The sequence below is a fragment of the Dama dama genome, chromosome 27, assembly GCF_033118175.1.
Source record: "Dama dama isolate Ldn47 chromosome 27, ASM3311817v1, whole genome shotgun sequence".
Lineage (NCBI taxonomy): Eukaryota > Metazoa > Chordata > Mammalia > Artiodactyla > Cervidae > Dama > Dama dama.
The window spans coordinates 22,809,832-22,827,931 of record NC_083707.1 but is presented as its reverse complement, the minus strand read 5'-3'; the positions used below and the strand labels follow the sequence as shown (position 1 = coordinate 22,827,931).

The 18,100-nt window shown below is 40.6% G+C and overlaps 1 protein-coding gene and 1 non-coding gene across 4 annotated transcripts in view; both read left to right on the top strand.

Moving 5' to 3' along the window:
* GALNT1 (polypeptide N-acetylgalactosaminyltransferase 1) overlaps nt 1–18,100 on the top strand; it is a 74,221-nt gene that overhangs the window by 30,733 nt on the left and 25,388 nt on the right. For all 3 annotated transcript variants that reach the window (XM_061130663.1, XM_061130662.1, XM_061130664.1), the window contains exons 4-5: nt 9,979–10,145; nt 16,081–16,288. In XM_061130663.1, the coding sequence (XP_060986646.1) occupies nt 9,979–10,145; nt 16,081–16,288 (375 nt within the window). The remainder of the gene's footprint in view (nt 1–9,978; nt 10,146–16,080; nt 16,289–18,100) is intronic.
* On the top strand, nt 599–670 carry TRNAC-ACA (transfer RNA cysteine (anticodon ACA)). The gene has a single exon. It is a non-coding gene; the product is annotated as a tRNA-Cys (tRNA).

The window sequence follows — 18,100 nt, the reverse complement described above, 5'->3', positions numbered from 1 at the left end:
TTATATATCTATTCTCATTTTTAATATTGTTTTTCTCTTTTTTCCTTAGGCAGTCTTGTTAGTGGTTTGAAATTTTTAAGTTTTTTAAGAGGAGTAGTTATTCCTTTTGGCTTATCCGGTTTTAAAAGATTTGTTCTCTATCTTTTCTTCTGTTTTGTGTTTAATCTGTTTTTTCACTTCCTTAATTAAATGCTTAACCTGTTAATTTAAAACATTTTTGTTTTGTAATAAATTCATCAAACACTAAATTTACATCTTTGAATCAAGTCAGTGCATCCTGCTAGTTTTATGTGTAGTGTGTGCTTGCTAAGTTGCTTCATTTGAGGCCAGCTCTTTCATCCTTATTCATTTATAAGTAGTTTGTAGTTTCCATTTGATTTATGTTTAACCCAGGTTGACTTAGAAGTACATTAAAATTTTTCTGTGTACATTTCCTTTTGCTTTCTGATTTTCTCATTATTTTTTATTATTGATTCCTAGATTAATGATCTGTACATAAAGATGATCTTTTTGTGTTGAAACCGCCTTTGTGATCTAGAAAGTGCAATTTTTTTATGTTGTATTAAAAACTTCCACTGTGATTGTGGATTTGACAGTTTCCCTGGTGGCTCAGATGGTAAAGCGTCTGCCTACAACGCGGGAGACCCAGGTTCGATCCCTGGGTTGGGAAGATCCTCTGGAGAAGGAAATGGCAACCCACTCCAGTACTCTTGCCTGGAAAACCCTATGGACAGAGGAGCGTGGTAGGCTACAGTCCATGGGGTCACAAAGAGTCGGACACGACTGAGAGACTTCACTTTCTTTTCTTTCTTTCTATGTCCTTCTTTTAGTTTATTTTTCAAGTTTGTTGCTTTGGATGCATTTAAGACAATTTACTCTGTGTATGTGTGTGTGCTTATGCATATGTATTTTTTAAACTCAGTGTTCACTGTATCTTTATTGCCTTTCTTCCTCCTGATTTTGATATTGTCATGTCACTTTTAGTTTAACATTTTCCTGGTGTGTCTTTCTTCTTTTTTTCCTTTTTTATTTATAGCCATCTGTATGATTTTTGTTTTAAGTGTACCTCTACTAAATGGCTGAATTATGTATTTTTAAATCACTCTAATAATCTGTTTTTAATAGTTGAGTTTGATGCATATACATTTATTGTGACTATTGACATATTTAGACTTCTTTAAGGCTGAACCAAATAAAATGGATATTCATTCATTTTTTACTTACAGAAATGACAACTTTATAAAAAGATCAATCTAATAAATCATATTTTGTTTACCATCTTTATTTTTTCTTTCCTGCAATACTAATTGCTACATTTTCAACTGGTAAAATTTTTAGTATTCATGTTTTTCTGTCTCTTGGTTTGGAAGCTGCACGTTTTATTTTTATTCCTTTAATGGTGAGATCTGGGCCCATTGTAGTCTGTCAAGGTGTAAATTTACCTATGTGCTCAGCGTGTATAGTGTCCCTTTGATCCGAACAGTCATGTTATTTTTCACATTTAGGACATTTCTAGTTGTAATCTCAAATTTTGCTGTGTCACCGTGCCCTCCAGGATATTCTTCTGGAACTGCCCCTGTGCACATACCAGGAACTTCTTAATCTGCACTGTTAGTTTTTCTCACTTTTTGAATTGTATCTAGATGAATTTCTCATGAATGTCTTGATACGGGCAAAGTCTGGGTCTGCTGTTTACTGGCTTTGTGGCTTTGGACAAGTTCCTTGACCTTTCTATACCTCAGGTTCCTTATCTGTACGGTCAGGACACTAACAGGGGTTGTTGGAAGACTCTAGTGCTTTGAATACTCACTGGTCTAGGATGCAGAGAAGGCCTCTGTCCAGAGAATGAGCTCTCCATCCCAGTGCAATTCTCAGGAAAAGGCGACTCGAAGTATGCTTTTCCATCTTCACTCTTTTTTACTTTTCACTGTCTGGCTTCTGAAGTGTATTCACAATGCACTGTTAAATGAGAACTGTCAGACTGATAGTTAAGTACCCCTCCACTGAGCTGGACAAAACTGGCCAACAGGTGCTTTTCAGACCAATCCCCCAGAGGCGGAAGAGGAGTAGTGTGGGGCAGTGCCTAGAGAGCAGCCTTTTCGCCCCCTTATCTGGATCCAGAAAAGTCTTGCTTGTCTGAGCTGTAGGCTTAACTCCTTGTATAGCTGGAGTGTCAGGTCAGCTTGCAGCAGAACCTTTACCACCTTATAGGATCTCCAAGGACAGGTTTTTGAAGGCAACTGTTGCAAAGAAGAACATTGTTACAGTGTCAAGAAGAATTCAATAGAATTAACAGTCCAAAAAAACCCATTGTTAATGTGTAATCTTAGGGAAGAAGATGAATACAATTTGAAGGCATCTAATTTGGCAATTCCATCCTATATAATTAGTCTCAGATGATTAAGAAATAACAATAATACCACTTATTGAGTGTTTATTATGTAACAGGGGCTGTACACATTACTACCCTGGTGGGTAGTATGCCCAGTTTACAGATGGGGTAACTCAGACCAGAAAGAACTTCTTTTAGGGCTCTTTCTTTGTGATTCTAGTGCACACTTCCAGTTTTGGAGTCTGCCTTTGAGTGCAGCCTGCCTAATACCAGAGGGAAAAAAATGGAAAACTCACCACTGGTTGGATGGAACTTCAAATTCCCATCTCCTTTGCCAGTTGACCTGCTACCATTCACATTTCAGTGTTCCCTCAAACAGCTGCTCTCTGCATTCTGTCCAGGAGTTACAGTTCCACCCACTGGGAGTAACAGAGTAGAGCTCACTTAATCCATCTTTCCTGGAACCAGAAAATATACCCATTTAAAGTGTATGATGCAGTGATTTAAAATATTTATTAATAACTGTAGTAAACTTGCAGAGTTATGCTGGTATCACCACTCTTAGAAAGTTTGTTGTTGAGTTGCTCAGTTGTGTCTGACTCTTTGTGACCCCATGGACTGCTGCACACTTAGTTCCCCTGTCCTTCACTATCTCCTGGATTTGTTCAAACTCATGTCCATTGAGTCCATGATGCCATCCATCCATCTCATTCTCTGCCACCCCCTTCTCCTCCTGCCTTCAATCTTTCCCAGCACCAGGGTCTTTTCCAATGAGTTGACTCTTCGTATCAGGTGGCCACAGTATTGGAACTTCAGCTTCAGCATCAGTCCTTCCAATGAATATTCAGGACTGATTTCCTTTAGGATTGACTAATTTGATCTCCTTGCTGTCCAAGGGACTCTTAAGAATCTTCTCCAGCACCACAGTTTGAAAGCATCAGTTCTTTGGCACTAGCCTTCTTTATGGTCCAGCTCTCACATCCATACATGACTACTGGAAAAGCCATAGTTTTGACTATACAGACCTTTGTTGGCAAAGTGATGTCTCTGCTTTTTAATATGCTGTCTAGGTTTGTCATAGCCTTTCTTCCACGGAGCAAGCTCTTTTAATTTCATGGCTGCAGTCACCATCCACAGTGATTTTGGAGCCCAAGAAAATAGTCTGCCACTGTTTCCATTGTTTCCCCATTTATTTGCCATGAAGTGATGGGACCAGATGCCATGATCTTAGTGTTTTGAATGTTGAGTTTTAAGCCAGCTTTTTCACTCTCCTCTTTCACCTTCATCAAGAGGCTCTTTAGTTCCTCTTCATTTTCTATTATTAGGGTGGTGTCATCTGCATATCTGAGGTTATTGATATTTCTCCTGACAATCTTGATTCCAGTTTGAGCTTCCTCTAGCCAGCGTTTAGCATGATGTACTCTGCATATAAGTTAAATAAACAGTGTGACAACATACAGCCTTGACATACTCCTTTCCCAATTTGGAACCAGTCTGTTGTTCCATGTCCAGTTCTAACTGTTGCTTCTTGACCTATGTACAGTTTTCTCAGGAGGCAGGCAAGGTGGTCTGGTATTCCTATCTCTTTAAGAATTCTCCACAGTTTGTTGTGATCCACACAAAGGCTTTAGCATAGTCAATGAAGCAGAAGTAGATGTTTTTCTGGAATTCCCATACTTTTTTTTATGATTCAGGAAATGTTGGCAGTTTGATCTCTGCTTCCTCTGGCTTTTCTAAATCCAGCTTGTACATCTGGAAGTTCTAGGTTTACCTACTGTTGAAACCTATCTTGAAGGATTTTGAGCATTACCTTGCTAGCATGTGAAATGAGCACACAATTGCACTCATTTGGAAAATTTCTGTTCACCCCAAAAAGGTCTCTGGTGTGCGTTTGTAGTCACTCTCCATTCCCACTCTCAGCCCCAGGTTAAAGTTATCACTAATGTGCTCTATTTATGTAGACTTGCCTTATCTGGCCATTTCATATAAACAGAATCACATAATATGAAGTCTTTGTGTCTGGGTTCTTTGACTGAGGATAATGTTTCTGGGGTTCTCCCAATTTGTGGCATGTCTCCTTTGTTCCTTTTTATTGCCCAGTGTTACTCAGCTGTGTGGATGTTACTTCTGTCACCCGTTGATGAACATTTGAATTGTTCCCCTTTTTTGACTATTATGAGTAATGTTACTAAGAACATTTGTATACAGGAGTTTGTGTGTATACATGTTTCTGTTTTTCTTGGGCAAATTCCCAATGGCAGAGTCTTATGATACTCTTTAACTATTTAAGAAATTGGCAAACTATTTTCCAGAGCAGCTGCACCATTTACACTTGCACCAGCAGTGTATGAGGGTTCTAGTTTCTCCACATCCTTATCAATGCTGCTTTTTTACTGTGGTTTTTACTATAGTCATTTTACTGGGTATGAAGTAGTACCTCATTGTGACTTTAATTGGGGTTTTTCTAATGATATGGGGATCTTTTTATGTACTTATCAGCCATTTTTGTATCTTTAATGAAATGTCTTTTCAAATATGTTGCCCATTTTTAGTTGGATTATTTGATTTCCTGTTGCTGAGTTGCAAGAACTCTTTATATATTCTGGACAAATTATAAATATCAGACATGTGATTTCCAAATATTTTCTTAGATTGTGGCTTGTGTTTTCCATTTTCTTAATGGCTTAATGGTACATTCAGGTACAGAATGTGCTCATTGGCACAGAAAAATTTAATTTTAATGAAATCATATTTATCAGTTGTTTCTTTTACGGATTGTGCTTCTAATGTCACATCACACTTTATGGAACAAGACTGGACTTCTCCCTGCTAAGGTCAGAATCAAGCAAAGGATGCCTGCTCTCCACTTCTTCTCAAAATTGTACTAATCCAAAACTCAGAAGTGCACTGTGGGTACAGGAAGAGAGCCCGAGAAGTAGCCCTCTCTGGTCTGAGATACGAAAAGAGGGTCTCTTAAGGATCACTTTTTTTTAATCTTCCCTATACTCTCAGCCCCTAGGCAATACTGTCAAGGCACACAGCCATGAGAGTACTGGCCAGGGAAGCAACTAAACATCTGAGGAAGGGAAAGCATCTCTTTGATTAGAAGAACTCTGGTCTTCAGAGCATTTGTAGAATTCCCGTTGCTTTTCTTTTTCTGTCTCCCACAGTTTGACCCGAAACACAGATACAGTCTTGGGAAATATGCAGCAGAGAGAGAAAACTAAAGCCTCACTTTCTAGCTATGTTGGAAGACTCAACATAAAAGATATCAATTCTCCAGTACAGGGATTCCTTAAAAAACTAGGAATAAAATTACCATATGGCCCAGCAGTCCCACTGGCATATACCCTGAGAAAACCATAATTCAAAAAGACACATGTACCCCAGTGTTCACTGAAGCACTGTTTACAACAGTCAGGACATGGAAGCAACCTAGATGTCCATTGACAGATGAATGGATGAAAGTTGTGGTACATATGTACAATGGAATATTACTCAGGCATAAAAAGGAATAAATCTGAGTTAGTTCTAGTGAGGTAGATGAACCTGCAGCCTGTTACACAGAGTGAAGTAAGTCAGCATGGAAAATATCATGTTAATGCATATATATGGAATCTAGAAAAATGGTACTGATGAACTAATTTGCAGGACAGGAATACACAGACATGTAGGACACAGACTCAGAGACTGGTGGACACCACAGGGGAAGGAGAGAGTGGGAGGAAACTGAGAGAGTGACACTGAAACATATACATTACCATATGTAAAACAGATAGCTAGTGGGAAGTTGATGTATAACACGGAAAGCTCACCCAGTGCTCTGTGACAGCCTAGAGAGGTGGGATGGGGTGGGGGATAGGAGGGAGGTTCAAGAGGGAGGGGACATATGTATACTTATGGCTGATTCACACTGTTGTGTGGCAGAAAGCAACGCAGCATTGTAAAACAGTCATCCTCCAATTAAAAATAAAAATTTTTTAAAAAATAGATGCATAGTAGCCCATCAAAAAAAGATGTCAATTCTCCCTCAGTAGATGTTCGGTAAAATTCCATTCAGAATCTGAGCAAGGGATTTAAATTTTTATTTGAAAAGGCAAAAGAAATAAAATAACTAAAATAAATTTGAAAATGATGAATAAATTTGGAGGAAATACATTACCCAATTCAAAGACTTTCTATAAAGCTGCAGTAATCCAGTATGATGTTGGCAAAAAGAGATGTATAGATTAGTGGTATAAGATAGAAAGCTCAGAAATAGACCCATATGAAAATGGCTCTTTTTAAATTTTATTTTATTGAAGCATAGTTGATTTACAATGTTGTGTTAGTTTCAGTTGTATAGCAAAGTGATTCAGTTTTATATAAATTATATTCTTTTTCATTATGGTTTATTACAAGACATTGAATATAGTTCCCTGTGGTATACAGTAGGACCTAGTTTGTTTGTTTTATATATAATAGTTTGTATATGCTAATCCCAAACTTCTAATTTACCCCCCACTCACCCCCTTCGCTCTTTGGTATTTATTTGGTTTATTTTGTGAGTCTGTTTTTATTTTGCAGATACGTTCATCTGTATCATATTTTAGATTCCACTTATAAGTGATATCATATAGTATTTGTTTTTCTCTCTATGACTTATTTCATTTAGTATGATAATCTTTCAACTTCCCAGGTGGTGCTAGTGGTAGAGACCTGCCTCCTAATGCAGGAGACATAAGAGACACTGGTTCTATCCCTGGGTCAGAAGATTCCCTGGAGGAAGGCATGGCAACCCACTCCAGTATTCTTGCCTGGAGAATCTCATGGACAGAGGAGCTGGGTGGGCTACAGTCCATAGGGTCACAAAGAGTCAGACATGACTGAAGCAACTTAGCACTCAATGATAATCTCTGGGTCCATCCATGTTGATGCACATGGTATTATTTCACTCTCTTATGGCTGAATAATATTCCATTATATATATTCTTTATCCATTCATCTATTCGTAGACACTTAGGTTGCTCCCATATCTTGTGTATGTACTAAGTCACTTCAGTCATGTCCAACTCTTTGCAACCCCATGAACTGTGACCCCCCCAGGCTCCTCTGTCTATGAGATTCTCCAGGCAAGAATACTGGAATGGGTTGCCAGGCCCTCTTCAGGGAATCTTCCCGACCCAGGGATCCAACCCACATCTCTTGCATCTCCTGCATTGGCAGGAGTGTTCTTTACCATTAGCCCACCTGGGAAGCCCTGAGAACCACTGCTCTGTATTTTTCCTTTTAAATAAAGTTGTTAAAAAGACGAAATTCATCTGTAATGCTAGCGGTCCAGAGGAGTGGTCACCTTGGGAACGGGTGCAGTGGGAGCCTCCGTGGAGTTGGTAATGGTCCGTTTCTTCTTCTGGGTGCTGACTCCTTGATGCATTCACTTTGTAGAAACCCATTGAACTGTATACAGTTGTCAACTTGTGTATATATTTCAGTAAAAAGTTAAGACTCTTCTTTTCCCTCTCTTCCAAACCCATACCCTGTTGTTAAGTCTGTGTGTGGTCTTTCTGTTGTGTTTGTTTTTATTTTTGTTTTGTTTGTTTTTAAAGTAGCATAGCCTTCCACTTGCGAGTTTTCATCCCCAAGGATGAAAGGCTCAGTTGGGACACAGTGGAAGAAAATGGCTTCATAACACAGCCTGTGCTCATCCTTAGCTCGATGTTGCCTTCCTCCAAAGGGTTACCTTCCCTCCAGCCCCACAAGGACAGGTGGCCCCTTCAGGGGAGAAGCTTAGCTGTAATGCTGAAAGCCTCTCTGGTTCTCCTTGGGTGCTTTATGGCTTTTCCAGGTAGAAGGTAGTATATGTGTGTGTGTGTGTGTGTTTACATGTTTGTGATCATTTATAAAGATTTTCCCATATTTTCTCTGTTTTCTGTTTTTGTTTTTAATGAAATCGTGTGGGTTTTTTTTAAATAACTTTTATTTTATTTATTATTTTGGGGTCTTATGACTTCCTTACTATACACTTATTACTTACTCATTATGCATGGGGTCTTCACTGCTGCATGAGGGCTTTCTCAAGTTGTGATGAGCGAGGCTACTCTTCACCGCAGTAGCCCCTTCACTGCAGTCTGCCCGCAGCGCAGACTTTTCACTGTGGTGGCCCCTCTTGTTGCAGAGCACAGGTTCTGGGTGCACAGACTTCAGTAGCTGCAGCACGCAGGCTCAGTAGTTGTGGCACATGGGCTTAGTTGCTCTGCAGCATGTGGAATCTTCCCAGACCAGGGATGAGACCCATGTCCCCTGCATTGGCAGGCGGCTTCTTACCCACTGTAACACCAGGGAAGTCCTGGGAGAATGTTTATGAGTTTGTATTTCTCTGAATGATTAAATTCAGTTGTTTGATTTAGGAAATTGTTATCCTTTTTGTCATCTGTTCTTCTGGGTCCTCATACTCACTCTGCTTTCTGATTCTTCCATCCTGCTTTGAATGATTTCTGTTTTAGTCTTCTTTATTTCCAGTGTTCCGTAGCCTGACTTCCTTTCCATACAACTTCAGAAGGTAATTCCTTAACCTGTTGTCCTAGTAGTGAATCTGACCTGCAGAGCCGGCCCCTCAGAGTTCTCCACCATCTTCCTGTTGGCTTCCAGGTTGTGCACCCAGCTGGCTCCCCAGCGAGCAGTACTGTTTATACATGGCAGATTTACCTCATCGTCATCTAAGTCTCACTGGAGTTTGTTCTTTTTGTTGTTTCTGTTAAGCTAGCTTTCTAGTCACCATGGCTGTATTCTGTTTCCCAATACTCATAAGTAGGATTAGCTTGTGAAACAAGATGACTTATGACTTAAAATGATTCAATTGAGCAATGTTAGAATGTCCTGAAACACATGCCTTGACGTCTGGTTACTTAGTCCTGCTGTCGCCCTCGGGGGGTCTGTTTCTAGTGGCTTCATCTAGCTCACAAGACTGAAAGATGAGACCATGTAGAGCTAGTTTATTGATTCTGTGTGCAGATATTTTGAGTGTGTTTGGTCTTTTCTGATGACTACATTTCTAGACACAGTCTATACTGAACAAGATGTGTGCTGAAATTGCATGGTGGAACAGCAGCATCAAGATTGTGAAGCCCACAGTCAGGCCCTGCCACTCCCTGCCTGGGTCTGTCCTTGGCTTCTCGTCTGTGAATTGTGGCTCCAAGTACCTCACAAAAATATTAGGAAGCTTCAGTGCCTAGTACCTAGTAGATACTCAGTAAATATTAGTTCACTTCCTTTGTGGAAGGGAATCTTTTGTTTAGATTATTCAACTGTTAGCCTGTAGTGGTTCTGATTTTTTGTCTAATGGGATTCTTGAGACCTGTTCACTTTGGGATTAGTGATATGGCCTTGGTACATTCTCCATTAAAAAGAATCAACAGAAGACATATCAGGAGAGGTGCCTGATTTTAAGAATATGACTAACATCTTTAAAATAGTTTCAGTCTAAGCATATATAACTTTAGGTACTGTTTTATTAAATGCAACATTAACCAAAACCTAAATAAATGAGAAGTTACTGAGAGTTGTACCACTAGAACCAACTGCCTTTATTCCTCTGTCACCCCTCCTAGTCTGGGTTACTTGATTTTGCTGTCTTAACAGTTTTACAAAGGTATTTGCTTTGTTTTCAGGTGTAAAACAAAGGTGTATCCAGATAACCTTCCTACAACCAGTGTGGTGATTGTTTTCCACAATGAGGCTTGGAGCACACTTCTGCGAACTGTCCATAGTGTCATTAATCGCTCACCAAGACACATGCTAGAAGAAATTGTTCTAGTAGATGATGCCAGTGAAAGAGGTAAATTTTACATTTAATGCCAATAATACACTACACCTTTTGTCATTAGTGCTTATAAAACTAGCTGCTATCAATGATAGCTGCTATCAGTTTAACCTAATAATTTTATACAAGCTTCTAATTTATCCTAAAAGTTATTTATGACATTTGGTCTCGTTCACATATGCAAACAATTTACACCCTTGTGAAACTTAAAATATTACTTTAATTAGCATTTAGTTGTGTCACATCTTAATCTTGTTTTAAAAAGAGATAACTGTGTAAAAATTTATGCAAAACAGTGGGGGAGGAAAAAAAAAAACCACTTAATTTTGTCAGGATTTTCTCTGTGGGAAGCTCAGCCCGGAGTCGGTGGAGAAAGACTGGCTCTGATTTAGAGCCATGAAGAGAGATTTAGTGCATGGACAGTGGGAAGCATCCCTGCCAGCAGAGCAGAGCCTCAGCTGGGCGAGTCCAAGTTCTCCAGGTTCTTCCGAGGTCTTCCCATTTTCTCCATTCCCAAGGTCAGGCGTGGTCCATAAAAGGGTGCACAAAAGGGTGATGAAGGGACTTGTGGGAAAGTGGTGTATAGTATGTCTCTGATCTCATGATGAGTCTCTGCAATGGCTCTGGCCCAGACATTCTTCCACGAATCTCAGAATTTTTCACGGGCTTTTTTGTTTTTCACAGCACAGCTGTTTAGGATCATTAGGTCATGTGCTTTCCCCAATATTCCTATATTCACATGAGAAAAATTTGGAGGAAACTACAGAAAATGGCTTTTCCTTCCTTAAGCAGCTTGAAACTTCATGACTCATGTTTTAAACCTTTTTTTGTTGTTATCTTCACCTTTCTCGCCTAATCTTATTGCATATGCTAAGATAGTTTAGTCAAATATTATACCTTCTCCTTCCTGTGCCCACACTGCTACTAAGTCACTTCAGTCGTGTCCAACTCTGTGCGACCCCATGGACCGCAGCCCACCAGGCTCCCCATCCCTGGGATTCTCCAGGCAAGAACACTGGAGTGGGTTGCCATTTCCTTCTCCAGTGCATGAAAGTGAAAAGTGAAAGTGAAGTTGCTCAGTTGTGTCCGACTCCCAGCGACCCCATGGACCACAGCCCACCAGGCTCCCCATCCCTGGGATTCTCCAGGCAAGAACACTGGAGTGGGTTGCCATTTCCTTCTCCAATGCATGAAAGTGAAAAGTGAAAGTGAAGTTGCTCAGTTGTGTCCGACTCCCAGCGACCCCATGGACCACAGCCTACCAGGCTCCCCTGTCCATGGGATTTTCCAGGCAAGAGTACTGGAGTGGGGTGCCATTGCCTTCTCCGTGTGCCCACACTAAACATATACATTTAAGCATGATGAAATTTAATTACTTCCTATTAACTATTGGGATTAATTTGCACATTGATAACAATTTAAATCTTCTTGCTTTGCCAGATTGTAGAGGTAAAAATAAATAGGTTACAGCCTTGCTGTCTCAAGGGCCTTGTAGCTTACTTCCTTAATCTAATCAAGGAGATAGTTTATAGTTTATAATTGCATAAAACATTTAATAATAATATATACTATAATTAATGTCAAAATGGATGAGAGCTGTTATAAATTAAGAATACCACACTTAAATAATTACTATTGACAGTAGACATATAAATTTCACCTGAATAATTGTTAACTAGGAATTAATTAATCCCTCTTTTAGAAAATTAACCAAAGTTAATTTAGCAGTGATATATAAAAACATCTCTGTCCTCTGAGTGACTTACTTGTATGTTGAAACTTGTGAAATTAAATGTTCCTCAAGGAGAGAGATTTTTCCTCAGATGAAATGATTTGTTTTTACATTTCCCCCTGTTTTCTCTATCATTTTGTTGCAGGCCTGAGAAGGCTGTGTGAAATAGTAAGTTTTTGTGGGATGTAGCCTAATCAGAAAGATCCATGTGTCCACAACATGAAGTGGCAAAGAAAGTCACGTATCCCAGTTATTTTTTCCTCCCTCATGTGGGCCCTTCTGAATCACCGTGGCCTGTGTAAACCTGTAATTGGAAACGTGTGGGCAGGTGTCTGCCTCCCTGCTCTGCTGGGCTCTTAGTCACCAAGCAGGTCTCCAAGTGTCACTGCACAGCCCTCACAAAGAACTTGGTTCTTCTGTATCTTCTTGCCTGGAAAGCCTCAGGGGTTCTGATTGCCACTTCTGATATTTGGGCACCGCTGGGCGTTGTGCTGTTGTGGTCATAGCTGCAGTCTTGCTGCCCAGACTGAGAACGGTCTGACCTTCTTGTTTGGGTGGTAGCTATGGGCCCAGGAACCAGAGCCAGCTCTCTAAGTCTACCCCTTCCTGCTCATGAGGCCCAGCCAAGGCACCATTAATTCTCACCTGGCTGATGAAATAGACTAGTCTCCCCATAAACATTGTCTCCCTGAAGGAAGCTTTTAAACATGCAGACCAGACCACATCACTTGTCTGATGAAAACGTTTCCTCGAAACAAAGACCTACTATATAACGCAGGGAACTATATCAGTATCCTATAATAACCTACAATTGAAATAAATCTGAAAAATAACATGTATATAACTGAATCACATTGCTGTACACCTGAGAACATTGTAAATCAACCATACGTAAAAAAAATCATGCCTCTGAGGCCTACAACTATACTTCAATTAAAAACAAGCGAACAGCTTTCCTCTAAGGCCTGCATGACCTGGTCTTTGCCTGCATCTCCAGTCTCATCTTGTAATTCCCTGCCCACCCTGTCCCCACAGTTCAGCTCAGATGTTTCATCAGAGTCAAGTTACGTTTAGAGAGGCCTTCCTTGACCTCCCAAGACCAGGTCATGTCCCACTGAACACCTCTCACAACGCTGTATACTCCCCAGCACCCCCTAGAGCTTTACCGTTATACACCCCCCCTCCCCAGGCAGGCACTGTAACTCCATCAGGAAGGACTGTTTGCTCACCATTTTCTCCCCAGTGTCCACAGTGCCTGTTACATAGTAAGCAGTCCAGAATATATTCAGTGAATGAAGGAAAGAGTAATCACAGTCAGTTAATCCTTGCGTTTTCCTCCTCGTCTGCATAGAGTTCCTAACTAGGTTGTGTAGCATGTGTAGTCTGCTCATGGCCTCAGGGTACTGGATTTCACGGTTAACCTGCTGAGACATCAGTAGCTCCATTTATTAAGTATGAAGTAGGTGCTATAATTATCCCTATTTTATTGTTAGAGCAAAATGAGACTTAACCATAAACCTAGGGGTTAACCTCTTAACTACTGTGTACTTCGCATCTGTCATAACTTTACTGTTACAGGGTCTGTGATAAAGATGGAATCTGGATGAATCCCTAGTTCATGTTCAGAGTTATGCAGTTGTCATCTCAAAAGGGTATCTTAAGACTTAGAATTGATACAATGTTCTTAATCTGACATGACTATTGTTTTTCTCATTTTACACAAAAGAAAACAGGTTCTTACTTAAGTAGGGATTAGGAGTCAGGTTTATTAATATTACACTCTAAATTCCTTGCTCTTTAGAATTCTAAGATATCTCAGTTGTTGCCGGGAGCAGTGAAATTTTCCCTGACCTTTACTCTGCCAGCCTCGCGATGCCTGAGGTAGAGATGCCTTGGGATCTGTTTATAGACTAATAGTTGTAAAGATATCTAATAAATAGGATTCTCCCTTATTTTTAGATGACGACGTATCTTCTGGTCATAATCAATTAACCCCCATGGCTTCATTTTCAAAAACTGAGTTTTGAATAAATAGTTCCTAATCCCCCATCTAGTCCTGAGCACATAATTCTCTGTCAGCTGTTAGGAAGACACCTATTTTGTAGCCATATTGCATGAGAGCCACAAAGATGTCAAATAAAATGCCAAGAAAAGTTGTTGAATAGCAACTTTTTTGAGCTACCAGACCATGCATTTTTTCATTTTAATTACAGACAGGACAGAGTATCATAACTTTCAAAGATATAGGACTCAGGGATTAGATTGCTTTGATTCTTAAGCACTTCAAACTGTCTAATTCTGGAAGGAAGACTTACTGGGAGATGCGTTGTGACACAGTTGCACTTGACTGGTCTAAGGTACTAGAATATAACTCATACCTCATCACATGAGATTCATCAAACTCTGAACATAAAGCAATGTAAATGTGTATCAGGTCGGGCAATTCCACAGTCCTGAAATTTTTCCTTGGTTGTTTCCTTGTAGGATTTCTTGCTGTGGGTGAAAAGATGGGCCTTGAAGTCAGGCAGAGCTGACTGTTGGATCTACTCCTTAATAAACTGTATCATCTTGATCAGTTCATTTAATATTCTGAGCCTTAGAATTTCATATCTAAAATAGGTTTAATAACATCTCATAGGGTCATTATGAGGATTAAATGAAATAAAGTCTGTAAAGAGCCTGGCATTATACTAAACAGACATAAAAGGGTAAAATGTTGCTTTTCATCGGGATTGGCATCACCCTCACCTTTTTACTCAGAATCAAATTATAGCTTTCTGGTTCATAAAATCATGGTTATCAGGTAGGAGTTCTCCCCATATTTTTCAGATAACTCCTTTTAGCTCAGATATTTTAGAAAATGTGTTAGCAGACATGGAAACGATCGGTGTTCTGGTGTAGTGGACATAGAGGCCTTTTTTCTCTTTCACTATTGTCATAGCCCTGATTATTCCATTGTTGAATCAGTCAGGTCTTACCACTTCCAGTGAGCAAGAACCATTTCACTCCTATTTGTCTTTTCCTCTCCTGTATGTAGGAATCCCTTTGGGTTCCCACATTTAGAATTTACCCCCTTAATATACCCAACCACCCTTATGGAGATCCCATGGGACAGAGGTAGCCATAGGCATCCTGGTAGCTCCATGTCAAGATTTTCCTTCCCTGGAGAGGTTGTCCTTGTACTTCTTATATGGGGACAAGTTGGAAAGACATTTGCCCACCATCCATTGCTTCTCTGGCATAACTACCAGAAACTAACCTGATCTGCAACTTCTCTTGGCCTTGAGGAAGTGGATACTTTTCTGCTTTTTTCTTTTTAAAATTTATTTATTTGGCTGCACCGGGTTGTAGTCATTACACATGGGATCTTCAGTCTCCCTTACAGCATGCAGGATCCTTAGTTGCAGCTTGTGGGATCTAGTTCTCTGACCAGGGATTGAACCTGGGCCCCCTGCATTGGGAGTGCAAAGTCTTAGCCACTGGACCACCAGGGGAGTCCCCTTGTCTGCTGTTTAAAGTCAGTTATGTACTCTGGAGGCAGGAAATCCTTGACTTAAGGGCACAGCCTTTCTCTGAACTCTCCAGGATAGCTGCTGATTTTCTCTTTAGTTGCTCTTCCCTCTTGAAAGCTCTTTGACTTGGACCAAACTGTCTGTTAAGGTTTCTGTTTGGTCTTGCAGCTACAGCCCAGCATTCTCTTACAGCTTGACCTCACTCCCCACCTCCTGCAAGAAGAACTGCATAGTCAGAGACTATGACAGTCTAAGACAATTCGCTTCTGTCTTTGAAGAAACCACACAGTTTTCTGAACTCTTAACAGCTATTGTGTATTCGTTCCTTCTCTCTATTGAGGTCTGGGTTTAATTCTCTTGAACTACCTTCTTTCTGTTCCTGATCCTTAAGCGTGATTTAAAAAAATAATGATTGAGCCTGACAGAAAGCTCCTTCAAGAAATGTACTAACATGCCTTTGACTGAGCCTGAGCCCAGAGACTCTCTCCTAATTCCTCTACCAAAGGAGAGGCAGTTCTGGCACATTCTCTCAGGAAATAAAAAGCCTTCCTGGGTGAACTGGGTTTGTGAGTCAGGGAGCCTCACTCACAGTGCTCAGTAAATACATGTTAAATGAATACTGCAGTCCAAAGTTGCTTTCCACCTGGGTAATGCCAGCTCACAGGTTTTTCATGTTATTTTCTTAATTTGTTTTATTCCTTTTCAGACTTTTTAAAAAGACCTCTAGAGAGTTACGTGAAAAAATTAAAAGTACCCGTTCACGTCATTCGAATGGAGCAGCGTTCTGGATTGATCAGAGCTAGGTTAAAAGGCGCTGCTGTGTCTAAAGGCCAAGTGATCACCTTTTTAGATGCTCACTGTGAGTGCACAGTGGGATGGCTGGAACCTCTCTTAGCCAGGATCAAACAGGACAGGTAATTTGATGGGATTTATAAATTGTTTTCAGTGCCTTTGTGTTAAACTATGGTAAGTTGCAAGATTCTGTTTCAAAGTAAATATAAAAATATTTTCATCTGAGTTTTCCTTTTAAATACCTATGAAGAGCGCTCGTGCTCAGTTCCTGAGTTGTGTCCAACTCTTGTGACCCCATGGACTGTAGCCCACCAGGCTCCTCTATGCATGGGATTTTCCAGGCAAGAATACTGGAGTGGGTTCCCATTTCCTTCTCCAAGGGATCTTCCCAACCCAGGGATCAAACTTGCGTCTCCTGCACTGGCAGGCGGATTGTTTATCACTGAGCCATCTGAGAAGCCCCATGAAGAGTGCTCTAGACTGAATGTGAAGACCACATTCTAAAGCCTGGAAGCACTGTTTGCAGACTGTCTTGTTAGTGAGGCTGGGGTTAGGAAACTTGTTGTTAGGATGTTTATTGTCTGCTCTCTTCACTGAACAGGAGCAGAACATATAGACACTTATCTCAGGGGTGGTAGGATAAAAAGCCCTGTACTTGTCCCTGCTCTCTAAGGCTGACACGAGGGTCTGGGCAGGTCATCTCCTCTCTGTCTGCATCTTTACTGAGGCTGTATCTCTCAGCCTGTAGCACAGAGTTAAAGGGAGTGAGGAGATACACGTTGCCCCTGAAATGCTTGATTGTATATGAAAATAAGCACTGTAATCTTGGCTAATACAGGTGGAACATTGGGAGCAGTGAAAGTTCATGGTTGTAGTCTTTCATGATGCAGTTTTCAAAGAATTGCCTACTGCTGGGCTCTGGCTTAGTTCCTAGATATCAGGAAAAAACCTAACTAACTTCATTCTGCAGGACCTAGGTTTGTTGCATTTCTGCTTTGTCATTGCAGTTTGAACCAGAGGCTGGTTGTCAACTTAACATTAAGATTTAGATTTCAGCAGGGTAAACTCTTATTAGTCAACTTGAGCATGCGTGCATGCTAAGTTGCTTCAGTCATGTCCGATTCTTTGTGACCCTGTGGTCTGTAACCTGTCAGACTCCTCTGTCCATGGGATTCTCCAGGCAAGAATACTGAAGCCCTCCTCCAGGGAACCTTCCCGACCCAAGGATTGAACCCAAGTCTCTTATGTCTCCTGCACTGGCAGGCGGGTTCTTTAGTACTAGGGCCGCCTGGGAAGCCCCCAAGTTGAGTTTAGTGGGAGCTTGTCATTGCATCTATTCTGTTTGTAAGCAAATGCTGGACCTACATCTCTCCCCTTTCAAAGATGAATTGCCTGGGCAATGAGAAGATACAGTAGCTTTAGGAAGGAGAACACTGCCTGAAAAAGACATAGGATTATTTGTAAATTTTTTTCTGTATGTAACAGATGACTGATTCAGGAAGTGTTTTCTTGCGTAAAGACAGTCTGTAACCTTTATGAAGCAGGAGCCTAGACCTTTGGAGAAAGCAGTGTGAAGTGATGACAGAAATATGAAAGGGAAATTGCCTGAAATAACAACCACAACAACTTCCAGTTGGACCATATGGTAGATGAGGTATCCTGAATAACTTTTCCAACTGAAAAAGCTAAATTCTGGATAAATACAAAACACATTTTTAAGTGCATCACCAGGTTGGCACTAAAGTAAGAAATTTTGCAGCTCTCAGAACGAAGTGCATACAAGTAAGTAGTCCAGACACTAAAGCCAGCTTTCACCTACAGGGTTTCCTGCTGAACTTCTTGAAAGACAAACAGATGGGAGGATAGGAGCCAAGGCCAGGGCCCTGCCTACAGTGTGAAGACAAATAGCAAATATCTGCATAAAGCTAGGCTTC